The sequence below is a fragment of the Callorhinus ursinus genome, unplaced genomic scaffold (genome assembly GCF_003265705.2).
Source record: "Callorhinus ursinus isolate GAN/ISIS: 27379988/994484 unplaced genomic scaffold, GSC_fseal_2.0 scaffold133, whole genome shotgun sequence".
NCBI lineage: Eukaryota > Metazoa > Chordata > Mammalia > Carnivora > Otariidae > Callorhinus > Callorhinus ursinus.
Genome location: NW_027397195.1, coordinates 141,516 through 164,225, shown reverse-complemented (window position 1 = coordinate 164,225; position 22,710 = coordinate 141,516). Strand labels below are relative to the sequence as shown.

General features: G+C 40.0%; 2 protein-coding genes across 9 annotated transcripts in view; both read right to left on the bottom strand.

Annotated features, from left to right (window-relative positions):
• Nucleotides 1–8,675, bottom strand: part of ITGAE (integrin subunit alpha E) — a 77,013-nt gene extending 68,338 nt beyond the window's left edge. For all 8 annotated transcript variants that reach the window (XM_025851513.2, XM_073890211.1, XM_073890212.1 and 5 more), the window contains exon 1: nucleotides 8,556–8,675. In XM_025851513.2, the coding sequence (XP_025707298.1) occupies nucleotides 8,556–8,592 (37 nt within the window). In that variant the 5' untranslated portion in view covers nucleotides 8,593–8,675. The remainder of the gene's footprint in view (nucleotides 1–8,555) is intronic.
• NCBP3 (nuclear cap binding subunit 3) overlaps nucleotides 103–22,710 on the bottom strand; it is a 46,468-nt gene continuing 23,860 nt past the window's right edge. The window contains exons 4-14 of the mRNA XM_025851521.2: nucleotides 20,738–20,863; nucleotides 18,480–18,608; nucleotides 18,185–18,261; nucleotides 17,347–17,455; nucleotides 15,349–15,448; nucleotides 14,945–15,048; nucleotides 12,827–13,118; nucleotides 11,802–11,956; nucleotides 10,171–10,332; nucleotides 9,185–9,347; nucleotides 103–8,718 (exon numbers count right to left, since the gene is read on the bottom strand). Of these exons, the coding sequence (XP_025707306.1) occupies nucleotides 8,610–8,718; nucleotides 9,185–9,347; nucleotides 10,171–10,332; nucleotides 11,802–11,956; nucleotides 12,827–13,118; nucleotides 14,945–15,048; nucleotides 15,349–15,448; nucleotides 17,347–17,455; nucleotides 18,185–18,261; nucleotides 18,480–18,608; nucleotides 20,738–20,863 (1,526 nt within the window). The 3' untranslated portion in view covers nucleotides 103–8,609. The remainder of the gene's footprint in view (nucleotides 8,719–9,184; nucleotides 9,348–10,170; nucleotides 10,333–11,801; nucleotides 11,957–12,826; nucleotides 13,119–14,944; nucleotides 15,049–15,348; nucleotides 15,449–17,346; nucleotides 17,456–18,184; nucleotides 18,262–18,479; nucleotides 18,609–20,737; nucleotides 20,864–22,710) is intronic.

The following is a 22,710-nucleotide window of genomic DNA, read 5'->3' as shown; positions in this document are numbered from 1 at the left end:
AAAAGGCAGGAGAGTCTATGTCTCTCACATGAAATGTCCGCATCCCCAGAGAGAGCACGCTGAAGTGTTAGTGCAAGTGTTAAAACAAAGCAGACAAGGGTGTTGACTTAATGACAAGACGAAAATCAATTTTATTTTGTTTCTCACATTGAAAGCTTGCTTGGCCAAAGTCTTGTGGAGATCAATGACACTTAAAACATGTTTGCATTGTCTGCTTTGGTCTGACAAAATACCTACAGCTAATGTGATAGTTCCCTGATGCTATATGGTTGCTTGAACAGAGATTACAATTCACCATTTCGGACACTGTCTGACAGCTGGAAACAAAGTTCCAGGTTTGATGATCTGCCTGCCAGATCACAACAAAGACCATCCAAATTGGCTTAACCTTGTCATAGTCCAGAGTCCTGGCCTGTTTTCCCACCACCCCAGGGCTCAGTGACTTTCCCCCTACCCCACACTTGTTTGGAGTGCCAGGGGCACTTGGCAGAGCCAGAAGAAGCTCCTCTCCCCATCATCCCTGACCCAGAGGGGGAAGAGAGTAGCCCCAGGCCACAGAGCAGAACAGACCAGCAGTAGGGACACGTTAGAACCCAGGACTGCAGCTTGCTCAAGATTTCTGAGAGCAGGACTTCATGTCTGGAGTACGAACTTCAGGGCACCTCAGGAGGCCAAGCCAAGCTGGTGACTGGAGGCTGGACAGGGTGCAGGGCCATTTCTGCATCTTTGGAGACTTCTAGAATGCAGACTCATCGTGCATCCCTCAAAGATGTATTTATCCAAGCTTGCTGGTGTCAGCATGACAGAACACTAATCATGAGCACACATAGGTCCGGCATGTCCCTCTGATAGTAACTGCTGTCCCCACAAATCCAAATTTAAGATCCCAAGAAAAGAGCGAGACTATGTTCTACAATGCTTCTGCTCAGAGCCTCATACAGGTTTTAGACAAATGGTAAGGGACCAACTTGAGGGACATTCTACAACATTTAACTGGGCTGAACTCTTCAAAAATATCAGTATATCCATAAGACAAAGGTTAAAGGATTGTTCCAGGTTAAAGGAGACTAAGGAGAGGAAACAAAATGCATTTTGTTCCTGATCCTGGACCAGGAAAAAAAAAAAAAAGCTTTAAAAAACATTGGGACAGCTGGTAAAAATGAAACATGAACTAAAGATTAGATACTACTATGCTGATCAGATAAAATTATACACTTCCTGAATTTGATAACTATGTGATGGTCATATGAGAGACTGTCCTTATTTCCTAAGAATTTAGGAAATGTACACTAAAATATTTAAGGGTAAAGGGATAGGTGTATGCAAGTCACTCTCAAATAGTTCATGCTTCAGAGGTGGGGATGGGGGGACAGAAGGTAGGAGGGAAAGAATGAATGATAAAATATTGCAAAATGTTCTTTGTTCTATCCTTGAAACTTCTCTGTAATTTTGAAATTATTTCAAAATAAAAAGTCTTAAAAGTTACAGGATGGAGATGACCTGTTCAGCAAGAGGTCAAAGCACTAACGGCTCTGTTTTGAGAGTGAGTCCAAAGCTCTGGTATCTGCATTCACCAGTGGATGGGGGGCTGTTCCCACAGTCCTGCCTCACCGCCTGTAGGCCTAGAAGACGTTCTAACTACCCACTAGCCTTCTGAGTTCTGGGAAGCTGGGTAGAGGGCATTTGGAAGCATGAGGACTTACAGAGACAGGGCTGCAATGGAGGACAGAGCTGGCAAAGGGCAGCTGGGGGCAATCTGAGGAGTGGTAGGAATCACTACCATTGACTGAGCACTAAGGAGGGAGTGCCAGACTCAGTGCCAAGGGCCTTCCATGCAAAGCCCTCATCTGACCCTAACAGCCACCCTACTTGGTTATCCTGATTTCCCAGATGAGAATATTGGACTGGAGAGGTTAAGTAACTTGCCTAAGGCCATATGGCTAATAAGTGGCAGAGTTGGGACTTAAGACAGGTCTGTCTCCTCCAGTACCAGGACTCTGAACTACTACAACCCTACTCCTCTCATACCCATGGGGCTAAATCTCTCCCAGTTTGTGAGCTTTTAAAAAGCAGAGACCTCATTTCACAAACATATACTGGGTGTCATGAACTGAACTGTGTGCCCCGCCCCCTGCCAAATTCGTATGTTGAAGCCATAAACCCCCCAACATGAGTTTATTTGGAGATAGGGTCTAAAGGCCTTAAAGGAGATAATTAAGGTCATAAATGTATGGCCCTAATCAATAGGCTTAGTGGCCTTAGCAAAGGAAGAGCGATCTCTCTCCCCATGTGCACGTACCAAGGAAAGGCCATGTGAGGGCACTATGAGAATATGGCCGTCTGCAAGCCAGGAAGAGAGCCCTCATTAGAACCTGACTATGCTACCATCCTGATCTTGGCCTTTCAGCCTCTAGATGGTGAGAAAATAAATTTCTGGTGTTTAAGCCACTCAGTCTATGGTATTTTGTTATGGTAGCCCATGCTAATACAATGGACTACTTCCTAAAAAGCCTCCCAAATAAAACATGGAATGGTGCATGCATGCGTGTTGGGGAAGGTGGGCTTAGTGTGGAGGAAGCAAGGGAGAGGATCCTCTTGTTCTTCTGTAGCTGAGGGGTTGGTTTATGGACCAAGGGTCCAAGGGCTTGGGCCTCTTGCTTGCCCCTACCTCCTTCCTGTGCAACTTAGGCTCCTAATGGTCTTTGCAAAGGTAGAGCAAAGATCCTAGAACTCACATTAGCAACAGAAAGAAACCTGGAGGCCATCCCAGTTGAGCTCTTCGTCTGACAGAGAGGGAAACTGGGGTCCAGAGTGGGGAAGGGATTTGTTCAGTCTTGTTCAGTTTGTATGTGAGAAAAAATGAGTCCCCAGGCTTCAGGCCCAGTCTCATTCTATTTGACCTTCCCCCAAAGACACTCTACCTGAGCTAAAAGTACAACCTCCTGCTCATAGGCTTTCTGAGTAATCCTTGCCAATGACAAGAGGGGAGGCACCACATGATTAAACACACAAACAGCCAGGAAGGGACAGGAAGGTCATGTCTCCTCTCCTGCCAATGTTGTGGGCCTCTTGGCTTCACTAACCTACAGCTTCACTACCCTACAGTCAGAGGTGAGGGTCACAGACAATTTGAGATAACACAAAGTTTCACCTACTGAAGACTCTGGTCATGCACAGAGGGCCTCAGAATTGCTCGAGCAAAAACAGGTAAGAACCCTAGGGCAGGGTATTGACTTTGGCAGGTTAATACCACCCATACTCTAGAGTTTTATCTATAGCACAGGAAACTCCCACTTTAGTGCCTCACAATCCAAAATAGGCTTTTGAGCCAGCATTTCCCTAATTGCTCCCAGGAACATCAAAATCTTGTGAAATGTTCATAGAATTTCATTAAAAAAAATGCTTACCATATTTTTTCTTCTAAGATTTATTTTATAAACATGTAAGAAAAGTTCTGGATTTTTGTTGGTCAGATTATGCAATAATCTGCCTTGAAGCAAGTGTGATATTCTCAAAATTATCAAAAACATTCTGTCCTTTTAGTTCTTAAAGGAAAAAAAATGTTTTAACTTCATTTGTTTCCTGTTATATAAAGTTTAAAAGCAAATACTTATATACCCAATTGATTTGTACAGCAATTAATTAATCTGTGAAGCCATGGTTCGCTGTTACTGTGAACCCAAACGGCCCGTTTGCACTGCAGCATAACTTTAAGAACACTCGAGTGAGAGCTGGAATTGCTACTGGAGGCAAAAGAGCTGCTGCCTGAACAAGTTTTCTCTTTGCCTTCTTTGGACTGCTGTCACTTTCCTTTCCCATAGGACCCAAAGCTAAGAACTGGCTCAGTAGTCCCTCTTTGGGGCCTCTCATCCACCTACCAGCTTCCTTTCCTGCTCTCCTGGGGCAGATGAATGCTTTCCAAAAAAAATATTCTACATGATTCTCTTGCAAATTCTTTATACAGCAAGTACACTTCAGCTCAGATATGGCCAGATCACCAAAATTTGAATTTTATGGAGGTCTAATTAATGAGATTTTTTTCTTATACAAGTACAGTTTATGTACTTCTGAATAATCTTCCTCTTTTTCAATCTGGTAATGTCAGCTAGATTTCGACTAGCCTATAGGCAAAGGAGTCAGAGCTGGGTTGTTACCATAATTCACTCATTTACCAAACACTTCTTAAGTACTCCTTACTCTGGACTGGCATGGTGGGAGGATACAGAGATAACAACATGAAGACACCTGCTCATTAGGAGCTCACAGGCTAAAAGGGAAAATAAAACATGAACATCAAGTACTGTGTGTACAAGGCAGAAAACAAGGACTAGCCTGTAAGAGGACCCCAGGCCTCAGAGAATGAAGCTGTTCCTGCAGCTGGGAGATTTAGACATTCACCGCATGTTTACAGATAACCTGCCAGGTGCCAGGCATGGCTCTAAGACTGGAGAAACCCCCATGAACAAACCAGACATGGTGCCTACTCTCATGGAGCTTACAATCTAGCAAAAAAGACAAAGTAGGAACAGGGAATTACAATTCAGTGTATAGCCGTGCTGGCTCTGGGGGGCGGTTACAGAAATTTGGCGTCATACACACATTTCACTTAGGCAAACACAATGGTATAGTCTCCTGAGAAAATTTTTAAAATGACAAGGAGAAAGGAAAACAATTTTAAGTCATCTGGGCCATTTCACCTGCCCCTCCACTCACCTAAGGTAAGCTTGTGTGGCTTGTTACAGTTCCCAAGAGCCTCTTCAAAAGTGAGTTGCTTGCCTGAGTGAGTTTAACACCTAAAAATAAGTGGGTTTTTTTTCCACAATATGCCCTTCATTGCAGGCCTACCACTTCAGCTGGAGCTCAACCAAAGAAACTATGATCTGTTCCCACACAGGCAGAAACCAACTGTGCTGGATCTCACGATGCTGGTTTTCAACATGGCATGTTCCCCAGGATTTCCAAGAGGAATTTTGATTACACTCCATTTTTATCTTAGGTGTGACTGTATAGCCCAACCTTGAAATGAGCAGAGTCTCATTCATGACAGCACTGTGTAGCAGAGGCCCATAACCTGGCTCTGGAAGTTGGAGGCAGCCACCTCTAAGTCTATGAGGATGAGGGAAAAGAGAAGGCAAGGCTTAGGCAGAAGGGAGAAAGGTCCAGGGGAGTGTGTCACTGCTGGGGAAGAAAAGCACTGAGCAGAGTTGTGAAAGGCTGGTGAGATCAAGATGGGTCCAAGTAACTAGTGGGCACAGGGCAGGGGAGGTTGGGGAGAACAGGCCAGAGATACCAGAAGTTAGATTTTGACAAGCCTTGTGAGCTACCATTGGAGTTTGGAATTTATTCCAAGCTTTGGAAAGGTTTTAAGCAGAAGAATAACAGAATAACTTTCTTAAGAAAGTTCATTCTGAAGCACACGGAAGGATGCCCAGTATCATTATACATCAGGGAAATGCAAATCAGAATCACAAGGAGCTACCACTTCACGTTGCGAAATAAGTGTTGTCGAGGATCGTGGAAAAACCAGAGCCCTCATACACTAATGGGGAAAATGGAAAATGATGCAGCCATTTGGGAGAATAGTCTGGCAGTTCTTCAAAAGGTTAAAACAGAGTTACCGTATGACCCAGCAATTCCACCCCTAGATATATAACCCAAGAGTAATGAAAACATGATCACAAACCCTTGTACATAAATGTTCCATAGCAGCAAAATTCACATCAGCCAAAAGTAGAAACAACCCAAATGTCCATCAACTGATGAATGGGTAAATAAAATGTACTGTATTGATACAATGGAATATTATTCATTAATAAAAAGAAGTACTAATACGGGCTACAACACGGATGATCCTCAAAAATATGTTTAGTGAAAGAAGCCAATCACAAATCGCCACAAAGTGTATGATTCCATTTACATGAGCATTCAAAAAAGGCAAATCCACAGAAACCAAAAGTAGTGGTTGCCAGGAGGGAAGAGGGACTGGGGAATGATTGTTAATGGATATAGGGTTTGTTTTTGGTGATGAAAATGTTCTAAAATTGACTATGTGATGGCTGCACAACTCTGTGAATATACTAAAAGCCACTGACGTGTATACTTTTTTTTCCTAAAATTTTTAATTTTTAAGTAACCTCTATACCCAATGTGGGGCTCAAACTCACAACCCCGAGATCAAGAGTCGCATGCTCCTCCAACTGAGACAGCCAGTGCCCTTGAAGTGTATACTTGAAAGGAGTGAACTGTACACTATGTAAATAACAGCTCAGTAAAGCTGCAAACAGCAAAAGTTCATCCCAGCTGCAGTGCACAGAACAGAGATGGAGGGATGGGATATGGGGCAGAGATCAGGGAGGAGCTGTCACAGGGATGAAGTGGGAGAAGACAGTGATTGAACTAAGGGGAGGAGTTCATGGGACAAAAAAAGGGGCCAGAGGAGGGCTTGTCACAGGCTCCACAAGTTCTCCTGGGTAGCTGGTGTCTCTCCCAAGAGGGAGAGTGGGAAACAGAAATGAGGTATCTGCAATTACTATCAAGCAGCAGAAATGTACTTGCAATCTCATATGCATAAAGACTAAGAAAAATATAGAAAAGTCTGTAGCCCTGGTGCCCACATACATAAGGAGCGCCCAGGCACACTGAGCTGCCACTAGGGGGCCATCCTGACTGTCTACCCTCACTCCCAAACTCCAAAGAAAGGGCCTGGGCATTCAGAGCACATGTAAGATGTTGTAAGATCTGAGTGCCTGAGTGTGGGCCAGAGAGCAAGAGGAGGTGGCCAACAATAACTTGGGGAAGTAAAATCTTCAAAGATACTTTTCTGGGGTCTGTGTATTTGTAAGAATTACAAGGCTGCGGAAGTGGGCATTTTTCATGGTAAGATCAAAGGCCCAGTTTTGACTACACACCACCACCTTTTCAGAAAGCCTTCCCTGATCTCTAGCAGGAGACTGGCCAGGACTATAAGGCCATGGGAGAGATGGGCTCAAACTACTGGTGGAAAAGGTCGTGACTGGGAAACACAGAAGGGCTTTTTTTGAACACTGCTGAAACCACATCAGTTAGGACCCTGACCACAAGGACATCTCTGTCCCACGAGAAGACCCAGAGACTGTAATGGAAATGGGATGGAGGTCAATCCCTGCCCCAAACCTCATGCATGCCCTTCTTGACCCTCCCCACACCTGCAACAGAAACTGGTGCTGGCCAGCCCACCACAACCATCGCTTCGGGAAGAGTAAAACACCACTGAGATGCACCAACAAAGTCAGAAGCTCTGGTACCAGCCCATTCACTTGCCAGATGGGAAAACTAGAGGCCCAGGCCCATGGAACAGAAACCAGGGGTTGGCATCCAGGTCTCGGACTCTCAGGTCCTTGTCCTTCTCACTCTACCAACTCCCCAGACCTTGCCCTTCTCAAGAACCTGGCTCTCAGCTGTATGCTCCACAGGGCAAAAAAAGCTAGAAACCTCAGAAACGTTAGGTCTCAACTGGCAGAGAATCATCTCTCTCCAAGAATCCGATGAGGAGGCGGAAACATACAGTAGTTAGTTAATAGCCTCTAATCTTTCTAAAGGGATTGAAAAGCAGGTACAGCAACAAAACATGGTAGAGTACAGCTGCTGTGGCTCTCAAGCCCCACAGCCCTTTCCTTCCTTTCTTAGCAGCAGTGTTCTGCATTCACACCACACTGTAATCAACTATCAATGCCACAAGTAAAGATCCTTAGAATCCAGGGCTGCACCAGGTACTGAAACACTCCAGACAGGTGAGGAGTTGTGACATCACAAAGGGACAAAGGCTTACTATCTCTAATTCTTAAGTTCTAGTGAATTGAAGTGAAACACTATTTTTAAGCCTGTAGAGGAATACGAACATTAAATACTTCAAAATAAAGATCAAATAGTAAGACAAAGTAATCTACTGCCTTTAAAATAATCTCAAAGTTTAGAAGTAAACGAGATAAACTAAAATTTCTATTACTATTATCTTATTTGCCAGTTTTAAAGATATCTTCAGGTGCCAGAACTTGGAAATAGAAAGAATAAATACTAATGTATCACTTCTGAAGTGATAATAAACAACAGGACCCCATCTCAGATGGATGGATTTTTTTCCTACAGTGGCCAAAAAGCAAGCTGAACACTATATACAACAGACTGACTATACAATTAGGATCATTTAAAAATAATGAGACTCCTCTCTTTGCCTTCTTCCAAAGTATATAATATATATTTAACAGCACACATAAGACACCACTTGAGCTTCCCTTGTAGCCAACAGGAAATACTTTCACATATAAAAATTAAAAATTTAAACTTTTAAATCATTAATATTTTTAAACATAATACAGACTTAAAAATTGTTCAACATTAATCCATGACCCCACCCCTAGCACAAAAATCCACCCCAAATCCAGAAGTCACAGTTTTTTGTTCCTAAAAATCCCACAGCACTGAACTTGATCTTCACTTCAAGCTGATTGCTAAGATGCCCCTAACAGAAATCCCCAGGGAGGAACGGAAGCACGATCGATGCTGCATCTCTTATCTACCTGGGCGGCACTGGTGCACCTCTGAGGTCAGGTCCATGAGATCCGGCCCCCACACTAGGGTCCTGGAAGGGTGAGCTGGCAGCTTCCCTCATCTTCCCCCTCGAAGGCTGTCCAATAAGCACCTGGGAATTGACTTTTCTTGGGAAAAGGGTGCTGGTAACAGCTGTCAGGGCCAAGGCAATAGTGAGAAGTTCAGTTCTCTGCTCTTTGGATGAACTGTGTAAAACATTTCTTTAAAAGCACAATGTTAAAAATATTAAGAAAAACATCTACAAAATCTGGAGGGCTGCCTTTTCCTCAAAGGGTAAAGCTTGTGGGGTAGTGGGGAAAGGATTGAGGGCCCAGAACTCTTACTCTGCAGCAAAATATAGACAGATGCCCTTCAAAATACATCACATTCTTAACATGTCTTGCTGAAGCAGCAAGAGCTGAGGGTGACTGTGTAAGAGCAGGAGGGGGCGCCAACTCCTGCGGGGGGGCAGAGGGGTCCTACTGTGCACCCCACCCTGCACAAGAATGTCAGATTTTAGTGCAGCTGCCATTAGCCCCAAGGGCGTCAGGACTCTGCCTCTGAACCAGAGCTGCTTTCCCGACTAACTTCAATCTGGAGAGATGGTAAGTTATCTAACCGGCTCTTCTTTTGGCGAGACTGTTCTTTCTCCTTTATCAGAGCCCCCCATGCCCTTTGCAGCTCAGAGTCATCTTCCTCAGTGCCTGGCGCCCTGTGATCCACCTTCTTCGTGTTCTTTTCTTTGGTCTTGGGTGCAGATCCTAAGCGCGTCCATAAACTACCTGTTTGGGTGAGAAGGCATTTCAGTTTTGGTGGTCAATGCTGAGAAGCAGGGACATTGCCATCACCTGATGTGCAAGAAACACTGGGGAGGGGTCTGTGGCTCTTGTAACCTCTCTGCAGCATTAGGAAGGTAATCTCATTTCCCTGGCTATCATCCCTGCCTGCACACTGAGGGACCTTTGGGTCCCACAGCTAGGGGACGTGTGCCTCCCCATGCATATCAGAATCACCTCGGAGGCTGCTTATGCTATACCTGCCTCTCCCTGGTGAGACTCACCATTCTCTGTAGAGCTTCATTCTGCCAGGAGTGGGCCATTCCCAGATCATTCCCAGCTATAAATTCTGCAAACTGACAGACCTGCTATACTGTAAACTTTCAGAGAGTTGGCCCACTATCCATTAATTTTTAAAATATACTTTATTAATATCTAACAATGGAGAAATATGTGTTTAGCATTTCATACCATACTACACTATAAAGGCAATTAAATATTTTATTTATAAAGAATTTAACAATGTGAAAAAATGATCACAATAAAATCCTGTATGAAAAAAGCAGAGTATGTATATGGACAAAGATGTGAATAGAGACTTAAGACTAAATAATATTTGCGCTAAACAGAAAGAACCAAGGCTGGTTTTGTTTTTTTCTATTTTCTAAATTTTCCATACCCTTATTACAATTATGACGACTATAACGGAAGAGGAAAAATAATTTATTTTTGACACACGCTATTTCCTGCCTTTGACCAACAAAGTATTTCTATGCTATAGTCTGCTCTTACCCAATTCCTATCCCCCTCGGTTTCAAGTGTTACCAACCTGATTTCTTCTCCCGAGTATCAGAGTAGAGGCCTTTAACGTCTTGCCTGGGAACACCCAGCCTACTATGTACATCAGAAAAAGGCTCTCTCCGAAAGACTGGGTTACTACCAAAAGCCTTTTCTGGAGAATATGGTCTTTTTCCTAACCGCTGGCGTATATCTAGAAAAAGGAAAAAAAGGATTACTGTGACCAAGCGTGTGTGCTTTGCTATCGATATTGTCAACCTGAGATCCCTAGAGGACCTGGTGCCAAATCTCCCCAAACCAAGACAAAGAGCCTGACAAAATCAAGCTTCTAAAATCCTTCTCTCTATATAATCAGTCCGGATTCCCCTAGGAAAGTTCAGACATTGAGGCTGCCAGTGGAAAAAAACTCTCAGCTGACTGCTCCAGAAAGGAATTTCTGACACAAACTCAGCTGTTTTGTGTGTGTGTGTGCGTTTTTTTTTTTTTAAGTAGAACCAAGCATACCAAAGAATTTACAAACATTTCAGCTAACAAACAATACTGTAAGTTCCCTGAGAACAGAAACCACAATCTTTGAACATATAAGGAATTCTTAATAAACTTATTACATTTAATAGTAAATGTAATGAGACTGACAAAAGCAAAGGACCAAGGGAAGATATCACAAATCAAATTTGTTTTTCCCTTCCCCCAATCCTCCTCCAAGAAATCTGTCCTCTTGAGTTCCCCCCAACAATAACAGCAACAACAACACGTTTACTAGCAAGTCACTGTACTGCGGCCTTCATCCATCTTGCTTATTGTTTCAGAGAGCAGCATCCCCAGCTTTCTGGTTTTTCAGGCCTGAGTCCTTTGGCTTCTTTCCCTTTGCCCCCTCACTTCCTAGTGCCAAGTCTTCTTCCTTTACAAGTTTTGATGTTCTCATCCATTCCATCTCCACTCCCCAATCTAGTTTAGACCCTTGTTACTTATTTAGCTCTCTACCCTACCCCACCCTGCCACAAATTATCTGTCTAAAATAAATATGTTTATTTCCCACCTCAAAAAACTAGGTTTGCCAATGGAGATCCCACTCCCTCCCCGAGCCTTGCTCTAAAGCCACTTTCTTTAAGAAGCCCTCCACAATTCCCCCAGCAGACCCACCTCCCCTCTGTGCTCCCACAGCCCACTGTTTACAGACCTAGTAGAGCACTTACTCCATTCTGTTTTGGGGTGGAATTACCAGAATGTGTGCACTCGTGTCTCTCCATCTAAGTGCTATGATGACTTTGCATCCCCTCCAAAGATTCTAACATTCCCACCATCTAACCCAGGGCCTGGCACACAGCAGGCATGGCCAAGTACCCACTCTGCACATGTATACTATCTAGTTCAAATTCCTGACCATTTATACAAAAACCCAACTTAATTTCTATCATCCTTATGTATAAAGTATATCAATGACATACAGAGTAAAACAATTGGGACATAAATATTGAAAGCTAGTACTGCAAAAGTACGATTATTTTTCATGTCCTTAAAGTTCCAATGCCTAACCCAAAATTTAGAAGTGATGAACTAGGACAAATAAATCAGTTCATTACTGGCAATGTTTTATCCGAGGACCTACCTCTGCCCTAATTTGCTTTCTGGAGCTCAGAACCACAACTGAACAAACAATACCTGACTTAGTATTGCTGCCTGGTGGCCGTGGACATGTGTGCTGACGTTTTTCATCTAACAGATGTCGGACATCTACAAATTTCTCAGTTGGTAATTTGTTACCAATTCGGTTTTTGATATTGCTTGTGGATATGGTATCTGCCCTCATGGAGTTCCTTTAAAAAAAAAAAAAGGCACAATTAACCAACTTCAACTGTGGGATAATGACTATGCAATAATGGTATTTTGGAGAAAAGTATTTAGCAACACGGATTTTTTTTTTAAGATTTATTTATTTTGGAGAGTGAGAGAGAGTGCGTGCATGCGAGAACAGGGGTGGGCGGACAAGGACACAGGAAGAGGAGAGAGTCTTAGGCAGACTCCATGCTGAGCCCGATGCAGGGCTCGATCTCACAACCCTGAGAGCATGACCTGAGCCGAAACTGAGTCGGATGCTCAATCAACTGAGCCACCTAGGCACTTTTAGCAACACCACATTTTTAAATATATATGTAGTTTTGTGCAATAACTGGAATTCAAGAAATTTATCTAGTTAGTGCAACAGTAAGAAAACAGAAACCTACATGTCTATCAATAAGGGATTGGTTAAATAAATCATGATACATAAACAATGTACTACATCTGGGTGGAAAGAAAAGCAGAAGTCTGCAATATATTAAACAGAAAAAGCACACTGCAAAACAATATAAATACAACTTCATTTTTGTAGAACTATAATTTCTCCATGTGTTAGGTATATACATAAAATTAGCAGGAAAGTTATTCATTTAATTGCTAAATCATTATTTTAAGAAAGGTGATATTATGGATGATTTTCACTTTCTATTACTGTCTATCATTTTTATAACAAGGATTACTTCTTGTATATTTACAGGAAAAACTAGATGCTTTTATTCAAATTCTTCAACGGACTGAAATTAGAACAGATAAAAGTGATTATAAAATTAAGAGGAGTTAAGAGAAAGTTACAAATTAGTATTTAAGATAAAATAAAAAGTTAGCATTGAAAAAAAAACTATTTTTACCTAATATTTTTCAACTGGGATTCCACTTCATCAGCATACATGGTCATTTTCATGCTCTTCTTTGGTGAAGGAGTGGAAATCATTTTCAATTCTAGGTCATAGTCCATTTCATCAGAGTCTGAACTACTGGCACTGGACTGCCCAGAGGTGCTCCGCTCCCGGGGCTGCTTGAGAGCTGGCAGCTCCTCGTGGTACTCCACCACCACCCTGTCATCTGCATCCATGTCCTGGTCTTCCTCTGCCTCCTCCTCTTCTTCCTCTTCAATGGGTTCCTCTGGAACATTTACTAGTCCTAAGAAATTTAACCAAAACACATTAGGAAAAGCACTAAAACTAACAAATCTGATTTTCTACTCTATGTTGGTGACCTTTTAAAAAGGTGGGGTTCCCATGCCCGAGATCTTACTAGAGCATTATCTGTAAGTTCCAATCTAGTTGCCATTCTGATACCTACAACAGAAGAATGGCTAGTACGGTATGATCTAGTAACCTGATGGACTATTATAAAGTTATCTAAAGTGCAGGTGATTGTCATTATTCATGAATTCTATATTTGCAAATCTGCCAAATTTATTTTTAACTCCATATCAACACTTGTAAAGGTGTTTTTATGGTCATTTGTGGACATGTGCAGAGTGACAAAAAAAAATTGAGTCATCAGCTGTGCATATTCCCAGCTGAGGTCAAATGAGGCAACACTCTGCTTTCTTATTTCAGCTCTCATACTGTAAACAAACATTGCAGTTCATTAAATGCCATGCTTTTCATATTTTTGTGGCTTTTGTTGGTGATTTCATTTAAAAATTTTTTAAAATGGCCTCCAAGTGTACTGCCAAAGCTGTCTTGTGTTCTTAAGCCCAAGAAGGCTGTGATGTGCCTTACAGAATAAACACATGTTAAATAAGCTTTGTTCGAGCATGAGTTATAGTGCTGTTGGCTGAGTCCAATGTTAATGAATCAACAATATGTATTAAATAAGATGTCTTTAAACAGAAACACACATCCAAGAAGGTTATATATTGATCAGCTGATGAAAATGGTGTGACCAGAGTCTCTGAATGGTTTAGTATTCACTATATCAATGATCACAGTGACTTTATAGAACATAACCACTACGAATAATGAAAATCAACTGTAACTTTAAAGTTCATGGAAAAATGCTTATAAGTGGGAGATGACTATAAAATACGTTAACAATTATATTTATTATGAAAAGAAACAAATGTAAAATGAAATCTGTTGTTTATGTTAGCGTGCTAGAATTAGGGGCAATTTGCTTCTTAATTTCTTTAATGTAAATATAAAGATTGTATGGTAAGAATACCTTAGAGTAATTGAAATTGGAAACCTGTAACTGTGTAACAGAAAAGTATGTACATTTTTAAGAAGCAGATTTCAAATATACAATTTTGGATATACTCATTAAACAAAAATGATAGACTTCACCTGTCCCTGTTACCATGATAAACATGTATACATGTTATCCCATGTTTGTATGCTGACTTAGCAGTTCTACAAAGCATGTAGAAGATTCTACAGATTAGATTAAAAATAAAAACAAATCTTTTTTTTTAAATAAAAACAAATCTTTATAAAACATAATGAAAACGGTTCTTTCATAAGCACCAAAACAAAGAAAGAAAGGAAGGAAAGACAGAACAAACAAAATGAAACCCAAGTCATGGTATCTCATTTAACGGAGGCATTCGTGTGCATAAGCCAATAAGCATAAAACACTAGACATAGCAGCCTATTTTCATTATCAGACAAAGAAATAATAAAATCAAGTCATCTGATAAAATAACTTAAAAGATTTTCATGCAGCTTTTGATATTAATAGTAGAAAAATTAGATTCCTACAGAAAATTTTCTTTCAATTTTTCCTATGTCATATTTGGCCTTTTTTGTTAGAACAGCTTTTATTAAATCATTTGACCTCTTTTGTATGGGCAATTTAAAATTAATCGTGACTTGACTTACTTTCCTATATGTTGGCAGAGGGTGAGGGCAAGGAAGAGAGGATGATAAAGTTTGGAACCTTAAAAGACTGTATTAAGAATAAGAATATGATTTCGGGAGCCAAACATGTGTCTACCCAAGAGCTGAGCAGGCAACTACCGGAATGTCGGTGTTTATAGGACGTCAAGCCAACGTCATCCCCAATCAGGGCTCTCTTCTTGATCACATCCCGCTGAATGCGACGGGAATGATATCTTCGCTTCCTGCAACATTCCAAGATAAGCACATAGTCAAAAAACCAACAAAAAGAACCTTGAAATCTACTAATTAAATTCAACTATACACTGATGAAATGTTAGGTGCTGAAACAGAGACATTTTACGTGAAACTCAAACTCAGCCTTTCATACCATTTACCCTAGAGTTAAGAATCTTGAACTCTTTCTTCTTGTCTTCCTTCGAGTCCACACATGGTGTTGACATTCCACTGCAGAATACCAACTGAGGGATTAAGAAAAGCTTACGTAGTATTTAAACTATTGTATTTTAAAGTTCTGGACTCACCAAGAATTACTAAGAATTCCTTTCATGCCTCCGTAATTTGGATTCCCATATTTCATGTAATACTGACTTCTTCTGGCTGCTCCAAGTTCCTTTTTGTCATCTAAAAATTAATTACGACAGTTACCCAGGATTTCCCATTGATATGAAGACAATGTTGAATGGTTTAAAAAAATGTTTTCCATAGCTGGGCTCAGATCAGCACAATCTGCCAACAAAAGGGAAAGATACACTACAAATATTCACTCTCAGTGCCTACAAAAGCAAAGCAGTGCAATATAGAGGGGGGGAGCAAAATACAGAGATGAATGAGGTTAAGCTGCCATTAAGGAGCTGACTGACCTCATAGAGAAAATACTATTAACAACAACAATAATACAACATACAAGGTTCTAAGAAGCTTAAGAGAGCTTCAGTCATTATAGCTGTTCAGGAATAAAAAAGGCTTTCCAGAAGAGGTAGTATTTTCCTGGCCCCCCTGAAAGATGACATTTGTTTCTGAATGACAACACTCCAATAACAAAGAAGTAGTAAAGAAACAGATTATATATATTCCATATATCTGGTAAAACATTTTTTCCAATCATGACGTTCCTCAAAATGGCTTACAGAAAACAGCATAGCACCATTTATCTAGAATGCACTCAAATAAGCCACTCAAATGAATATAGAGAGAAGATCACTTTTGTCGAGTTAAAGTGCCAGTTAATAGAAAGAAATGATCATACACATTTTTGTTGAGGCACTCACTGACAACAACAGATGAATACCAATGCACATGTATCCAGTACTATAAGTAAACAGTGGCACAAGCCAGTATGTACACCCTTTAAAAAACATGCCCACCAGCTCCTTGGAGAATGGCTGATTCCAGATTTGGGACAGGGAAAGTACAAGTTGAGTCTGGAAAAACAAGATGTTTTACTGTACCATAAAGAAAGAAAGTGCTCAAAGAATCATGAAGGCATGTCAAAATAACAGAGCATGAAGGGCTCCACTGGCCAAATCCAAGATTTGTAAATCAAAACAATGATATGAATGAATAACCCACTGAATAAAATAAGACTCACGAATCTAAACTGATAAGTAAGTAAGTAAATAAATGGGTAGAAAGAGAAAGTTCTTCCTTATAGCAGAATGCCAACTAACGTAGTTAGTTGAAACGTAGTTAAAAAGTCATCAATGGATGTTGAGTGGAAGTATGATGAGCAAAAGTCTATTTAAATAATCTCAAAATACCTCCCACAAATTTTTATATTACAAGTGGAAATACAGGAGAAACCTAGCAATCATTACCTTAACCAAGTGAGAAAAGTTAACATCTCCAGACATGGGACAAGTAAGTATCACGTGTCTCCTGACATGATGCACTGCAAATGATACAACAGCATTTCTGTGGTACTCTTGCCTAACACACAGAACCCGATTTAATCAGGAAGAGATATTAGACAAACCGAAACTGAGGGGCAGTCTATAAAATAATGAGCTTAGACTCCTTAAACATGTCTCAGTCAAGAAAAATAGATCAGAGGAGTATTCCATATTCAAAATTCATATATATTTTAATGCACACCAGAATCATTGTGCATAGAGAGCTTTACAAATTTAAGAGGCTTTTAACTCCTTAGAGAATTAGAGCTGAATGGCACAATTAGCAATGTCCAGGAGGATATTGCTGTGATGAATAAAAAAGTATAATTTAAAAATGTTTTAATAGTTCAGATGATAAATTGGCTGAAACGCACAGAGAGCAAACTAGCTTTCACAGAAAATAATTTCCTTTAGCCAGAAATCACAAAAGTATACAAATAGCTAACATTCACCTTCAAAATCTGAAATTCAACTCAGGCAGCAAGCCATCATTTCACAAGCATAGAACATTATAGCTTGAAGGGACTTTGAGATTACTTGACCTAACTTCCTATTCAAAAGAGAAGGATGTCACTCAAAAATAAATGGCTTAGATTACAACTAAAAATTAATGCCAAATATCACAGTTACCTTTTGTAGCAAATCTCATGAATAACCTATTTCCTTTAGCAAGTTTGTTAGCTGGACGAAGATCATTTCTTAGCAGAGACTCTTCTTCTACTTGAGACAATGTGTCCAACTTAAGAAAAAAAGAGCATTTTCAATATAAACATTAAAGCTTCTTTCATATTTATTCAGTAGCAAAGTCCCCATTGAGAAAGCATTCTTTAACAATTGTTGAACCATGACAGCACATGTTCTTCTGAAACATTTCTAAGTCAGAAGTCTTCCCTGAACACCTTGTCTAAAGAATAGTCTCCATCATTCTCTATCTGCTTACCCTTCTTTACTTTTCTCCATAGCACTCCTCCCTTTCTGACATTATATTATATATCTGTGTATCTGTGTATTGTCTATCTTCTCCACTAGAATGTATGTTCCAAGAGGGGAAGGACTTTGGTTTGATGCTCTATATCCACAGGACCTAGAATTTGGTATAGAGTAGGTACTCAATAAATATTTTTTAAATGAATACACTTTAATATTTCCAACAATAACACATGCCCCATTAGGAAATATTCTGTCACTTGTTTTTTCTTAATTTTACTGATTAGATAACACTTCAAAATATTTCTCAATAAAACCATTTTCTTTTATACACAAGTATGAGTACTATTCTAAGATTTCAAGAAAAATCACTCATTACAGCCATATGAACTTAAAGGCCAGGAGCCTGGTGTACCCTCAAAAGGTTTAACAGTGAAAGCCAGAGGAAGAACTCAATTTACTAAGTCCTTAAGCCTTAAATAAGAGAGTAAGCAGTTTTTACACTAAAACCTTATATATATATTTTTGCCCTATTACTAACCTCTGTATCACTTGAGTTCTCATCTTCAACTTCTCCTTCTTCAGCCTCGTCATCATCTGAACTGTCTTCCTGCTTGTCTAAAATACAATATAAGGGACAGGATGAACCTTAACATAACTCCATCTCATGTAATTTAAAAGTCCAATATTTCCTATTTACTGATGATCCAAAGCATCACAGCTTATTTTAGAAATAACTGACAATGAGATGCTATATAATGCTCTGCAGAGAAACCTAAACCAACGGTGTAAAGAATAGGACTTTCAGCCCTAAAGTCCCTCCTTTGTGTTGTTACCTTTTTTACTTTTCTCCGATGACCTGTCCTCATTGACATCCCTGCTTCTTATCTTGTCCAGGGCTGGCAGAGAGCTCATATTGATAAGGGCTCGTGTGGCTGTCATTTCATCCAGCCAAACCACATTACCTAAAACAAAATGTAAAATAAAACATTACATCACATCCAAATGGTTTAAGTTTTTAAAAAACAGAGACTGCAACATATTCATTGCTATGGCCTCATATAGCTACAGGTCAGTATCAGTGAATGTATGAACCAACTAATGAAAGTAGTACAGAAAGTGGTAGTAAAACCTCTTTGATGAAATTAGCCTAGAGTTGCATTCCCAAACTGGGTTCCACAAAATAACTGTAAAGTATTCCATGAGAAAGGGTTCTGCATATTAAAACTGCCTGGCTCAGTGAGTACTATATAGTGTTAGCAGTTCTTGTGGTGATGATGATGATGACAAGAAGACAACCGTCAAATAAATTTAGATTATCCTTCATACTACTGCCCTCTACAGGGAAGTCATCTGTTGTACCTTGTCATTCAGACACACTAATGATTGTTTCCCACTGTGAAGTGTGGATGATGATGGTACCCATGGAGCATATACAATGGAGGCATGACAGCCACTTGGCTTTGTAGCAACTAATTTAATCTGCTTATTTAAACAAGAGAATTTAGCAAAGAAAAGGTGTTGAGAAGTCTTATAGAAAAGAAATCTATTTAATTTTGTTTAAAAGAGCATTTCTCGGGCGCCTGGGTGGCTCAGTTGGTTAAGCGACTGCCTTCGGCTCAGGTCATGATCCTGGAGTCCCTGGATCGAGTCCCACATCGGGTTCCCTGCTCGGCGGGAGTCTGCTTCTCCCTTTGACCCTCTTCCCTCTTTATCTCTCATTCTCTCTCTCTCAAATAAATAAATAAAATCTTTAAAAAAATAAAAATCTTAAAAAAAAGAAAAAGAGCATTTCTCAAACCAAAGTCACCTTTCCATTTTCAGTTTGGGAAATGAAGGTCTATAGATTCTCACTTTTGTTATGAACATGTGACGTGGCCTTGGGCAAACAATTTTCCTTCTGTTTCTCAGTTCTGATGTACAACATGAGTTAGGAAAACTGGGTAAATCTAAAGGGTCCCTCCGACTCTAATATCCCTTAGCTACAGTTTTAGTGACTTAGATGAGGAGTTAGCAAATTACGACCTGCAGGCCAAATCCAGCCCACCACCTATTCATTTATTTATTTATATTTATACCAGCTTTATATAGGTATAATTAATTAAGTAACAATAAACTACACATCCACCATGTTTTTTACTAAAAAAAAAAAAAAAAAATTCTGTGGAAAGCGGCCAGGCTTGTAGGCTTGTTCAGTAACATGTTGTCTATGGCAGCTTTCATGCTACAATAGCAGAGCTGAATAGATGTAACAAAACAAAGACTGCATGACCTGCAAAGCCTAAAATATTTATTGTTAGCTCTTTATAAAAAAAGGTTTGCCAAGCCTTGATTTAGATAGTGTAAATTAAGCAAAAGGAAAAATGGAGAAAACTCTTCAACTCAGTCATGTTTCTTCATTCAGTGAAAACACTGAATCAACATCTTCTAAAGAAAGTAGCTGGAAAAACCAGGCAGCTATTCAGGGTACAACCTAGCAGGTCAGCAAACTGGCAGTAAACAAAGCCAGACTAGAAGTGAGTTAAGACAAGGAGCCAGCAGAGTGATTACCACAGGTCCTACCAGACTTGGAACAGCGAGGCAAGTAAAAATTACAGCTAGTTCACAAGTTGGAGAACTCATAGGTTAGGGCAAGCAGGTGAAGTTTCAAAGCAAGCAGAGGTGAGAGGTCTCATACAGTGTCAGAGGGTTCCAGTTTAGTTCTAAATCAAATACTAAGGCAGAACCAGCCCTGTGAAGAGCTATATTGGGAAGGTGTGATGCCCAAGTCTATACAGTTGGATCCACCCCTTTGTTGGGACATTGTGGGAGTTAAAGAGGTCTCAATCATGTAAACAAGGCTCAGATGCCAGCAACCAACCTCCTAGATTCCTGGTCATCACATCTGAGCTGACTTGGAATACTCATGGAATATGATCTGGCAGATTGGCTAAGGCATTCTGGTTCTCATCAATGGGCAATCTTTCTCCCCTAGGCTAAAGGTAGAGGTTAGGGCACAGACGAGTAGTCTCAACCACAAATATTCACCATCTGAGATGGCAAAATTAAAATCATAAACAAAAGTATATTCAACAAAAAACTTGCGTGTACTTACAGGAGGTATCATCCAGCCATTCAATGTGAGCAGGAGGATATTCTTTAAAATAGGAAAAGATATCCTGAGTACTCATCTCATCTACTCCACAAATGTAGATTGTCTCCAGTCTCACTTTGGGGATTGCTAGAAAAACAAGACACAAAAGAGATGATAGAATTTTCCCCACCCGCTATTGCACATCCCACCAGTAGCCCTTTGTGACGGTTCGGATAACATGTGTTTAGAAAAGAAGTATGCTAGAAGAGATGACAATTACTTCAAAAGAAATGAAATAGGACAGTAAGGTAAACTATTTTAATTTTTATCACAGAGCAACAGCATTAAACAAATGATCTAATTCAGAACAGGCATATCAGGCTGAGAAAGATTAAACAAATGGTGTTGGTAAAACACAAGGTATCTCTCCCCAAATTAACCTGTAGTAATTAAAGCAAAAACAAATTCAATAGGATTGCTCCTTGAACTTGACAAGCTGATTCTATAATTTTAGAATGTATGTCAAATAGAGATGTGCAATAGCCATGACAATTCTGAAGAGATGCTGCTCCTGAATATAAAGCAAAGTATGAAACTAAAGAAATCCTACAAAGCAATAATAAAATGACAGCACAAAATAAAAATGAACATGAGCACACATTTCACACAAAAGGAAATAAAAAAGGCCAATAAACATATGAAAAGACAGTCGATTTCACTAGTAATCAGAAAAATGCACATTAAAACAAAACACAAGCTTTCATTGCCCATCTATTGTGTAGTATAGCCACCTTCATTAATTAGCTGGATCTTCTGGATAATTTGCTGCAGCTTCTACATGCTTGGTACTTCACCTTGTGCTTTTTATGTTACAGAGATGGATGGCTTCTTTCCTTAAACCTAATGACCCAACCTCTGCTAGCTTCAAACTTTTCTTCTGTAGCTTCCTCACCTCTCCCACCCTTCACAGAATAGAATAGAGTCGGGGCCTTCCTCTGCATTAGGCTTTGGCTTAAGGGAATGGGCTGGTTTGATCTCCTATGCAGACCCAAGGCTTTCTCCATATGAGCAAAAAGGCTATTTCAATTCTTATCATTCGTGTGTTCACTGGAGTAGCACTTTTAATTTCTTTGAGAACTTTTCCTTTGCATTCACAACTTGGCTGTTTGCCACAAGAAGCCTAGCTTTTGGCCTATCTTGGCTTTTGATGTATCTTCCTCACTAAGTTTAATCACCTCTAGCTTTTGATTTAAAATGAGAGACATGGACCCTCTTTTCACCTGAACACTTAAAGAGGCTGTTGTAGGATTATTAATTGGCCTAATTTCAATACTGTTATGTCTCAGGGAATGGGGACCCAAGGAGAGGAAGAGAAACGGGCAACCCGCCAGTTGGTGGAGCAGTCAGAACACCCACATTTATCAAGTTCTCCATCTTGTAAGGGAGTGGTTTGTGGCATCCCAAAACAATTACAATAGTAACATCAAAGATACTGATCACAGATCACCATAACAAATACAATAATAATGAAAAAGTATGAAATATTGAATTACCAAAACGTGACAGAGATTCAACGTGAGCAAATGCCGTTGGAAAAATGGCACCAACAGACCTGCTCAACACACTTTCCACAAACCTTCAATTTGTTAAAAAACAAAACAAAACAAAAAACAGTATCTACAAAGTACAATAAAATGAAGTGTTCCTGTACAATGTGATGACATTAAAAAAAAATAATATATAAACCTAAGGGTCAGTATTTGTGCACACAAATACCTAGAAAAAGGCCTGGTATAATTCACACTGATAACAGTTGTAACCTCTGGGGAGGAAGAAAGGTTGAAGGCTATAGTAAAAAAGGAAAGACCTGTAGTCTGAAAACTATAAAACACGAATGAAAGAAATTCAAGACGATGCAAAGAAAGGGAAAGCCATTCCATGCTCATGGGTTGGAAGAACAAATATTGTTAAAATGTCTATATTACCCAAAGCAA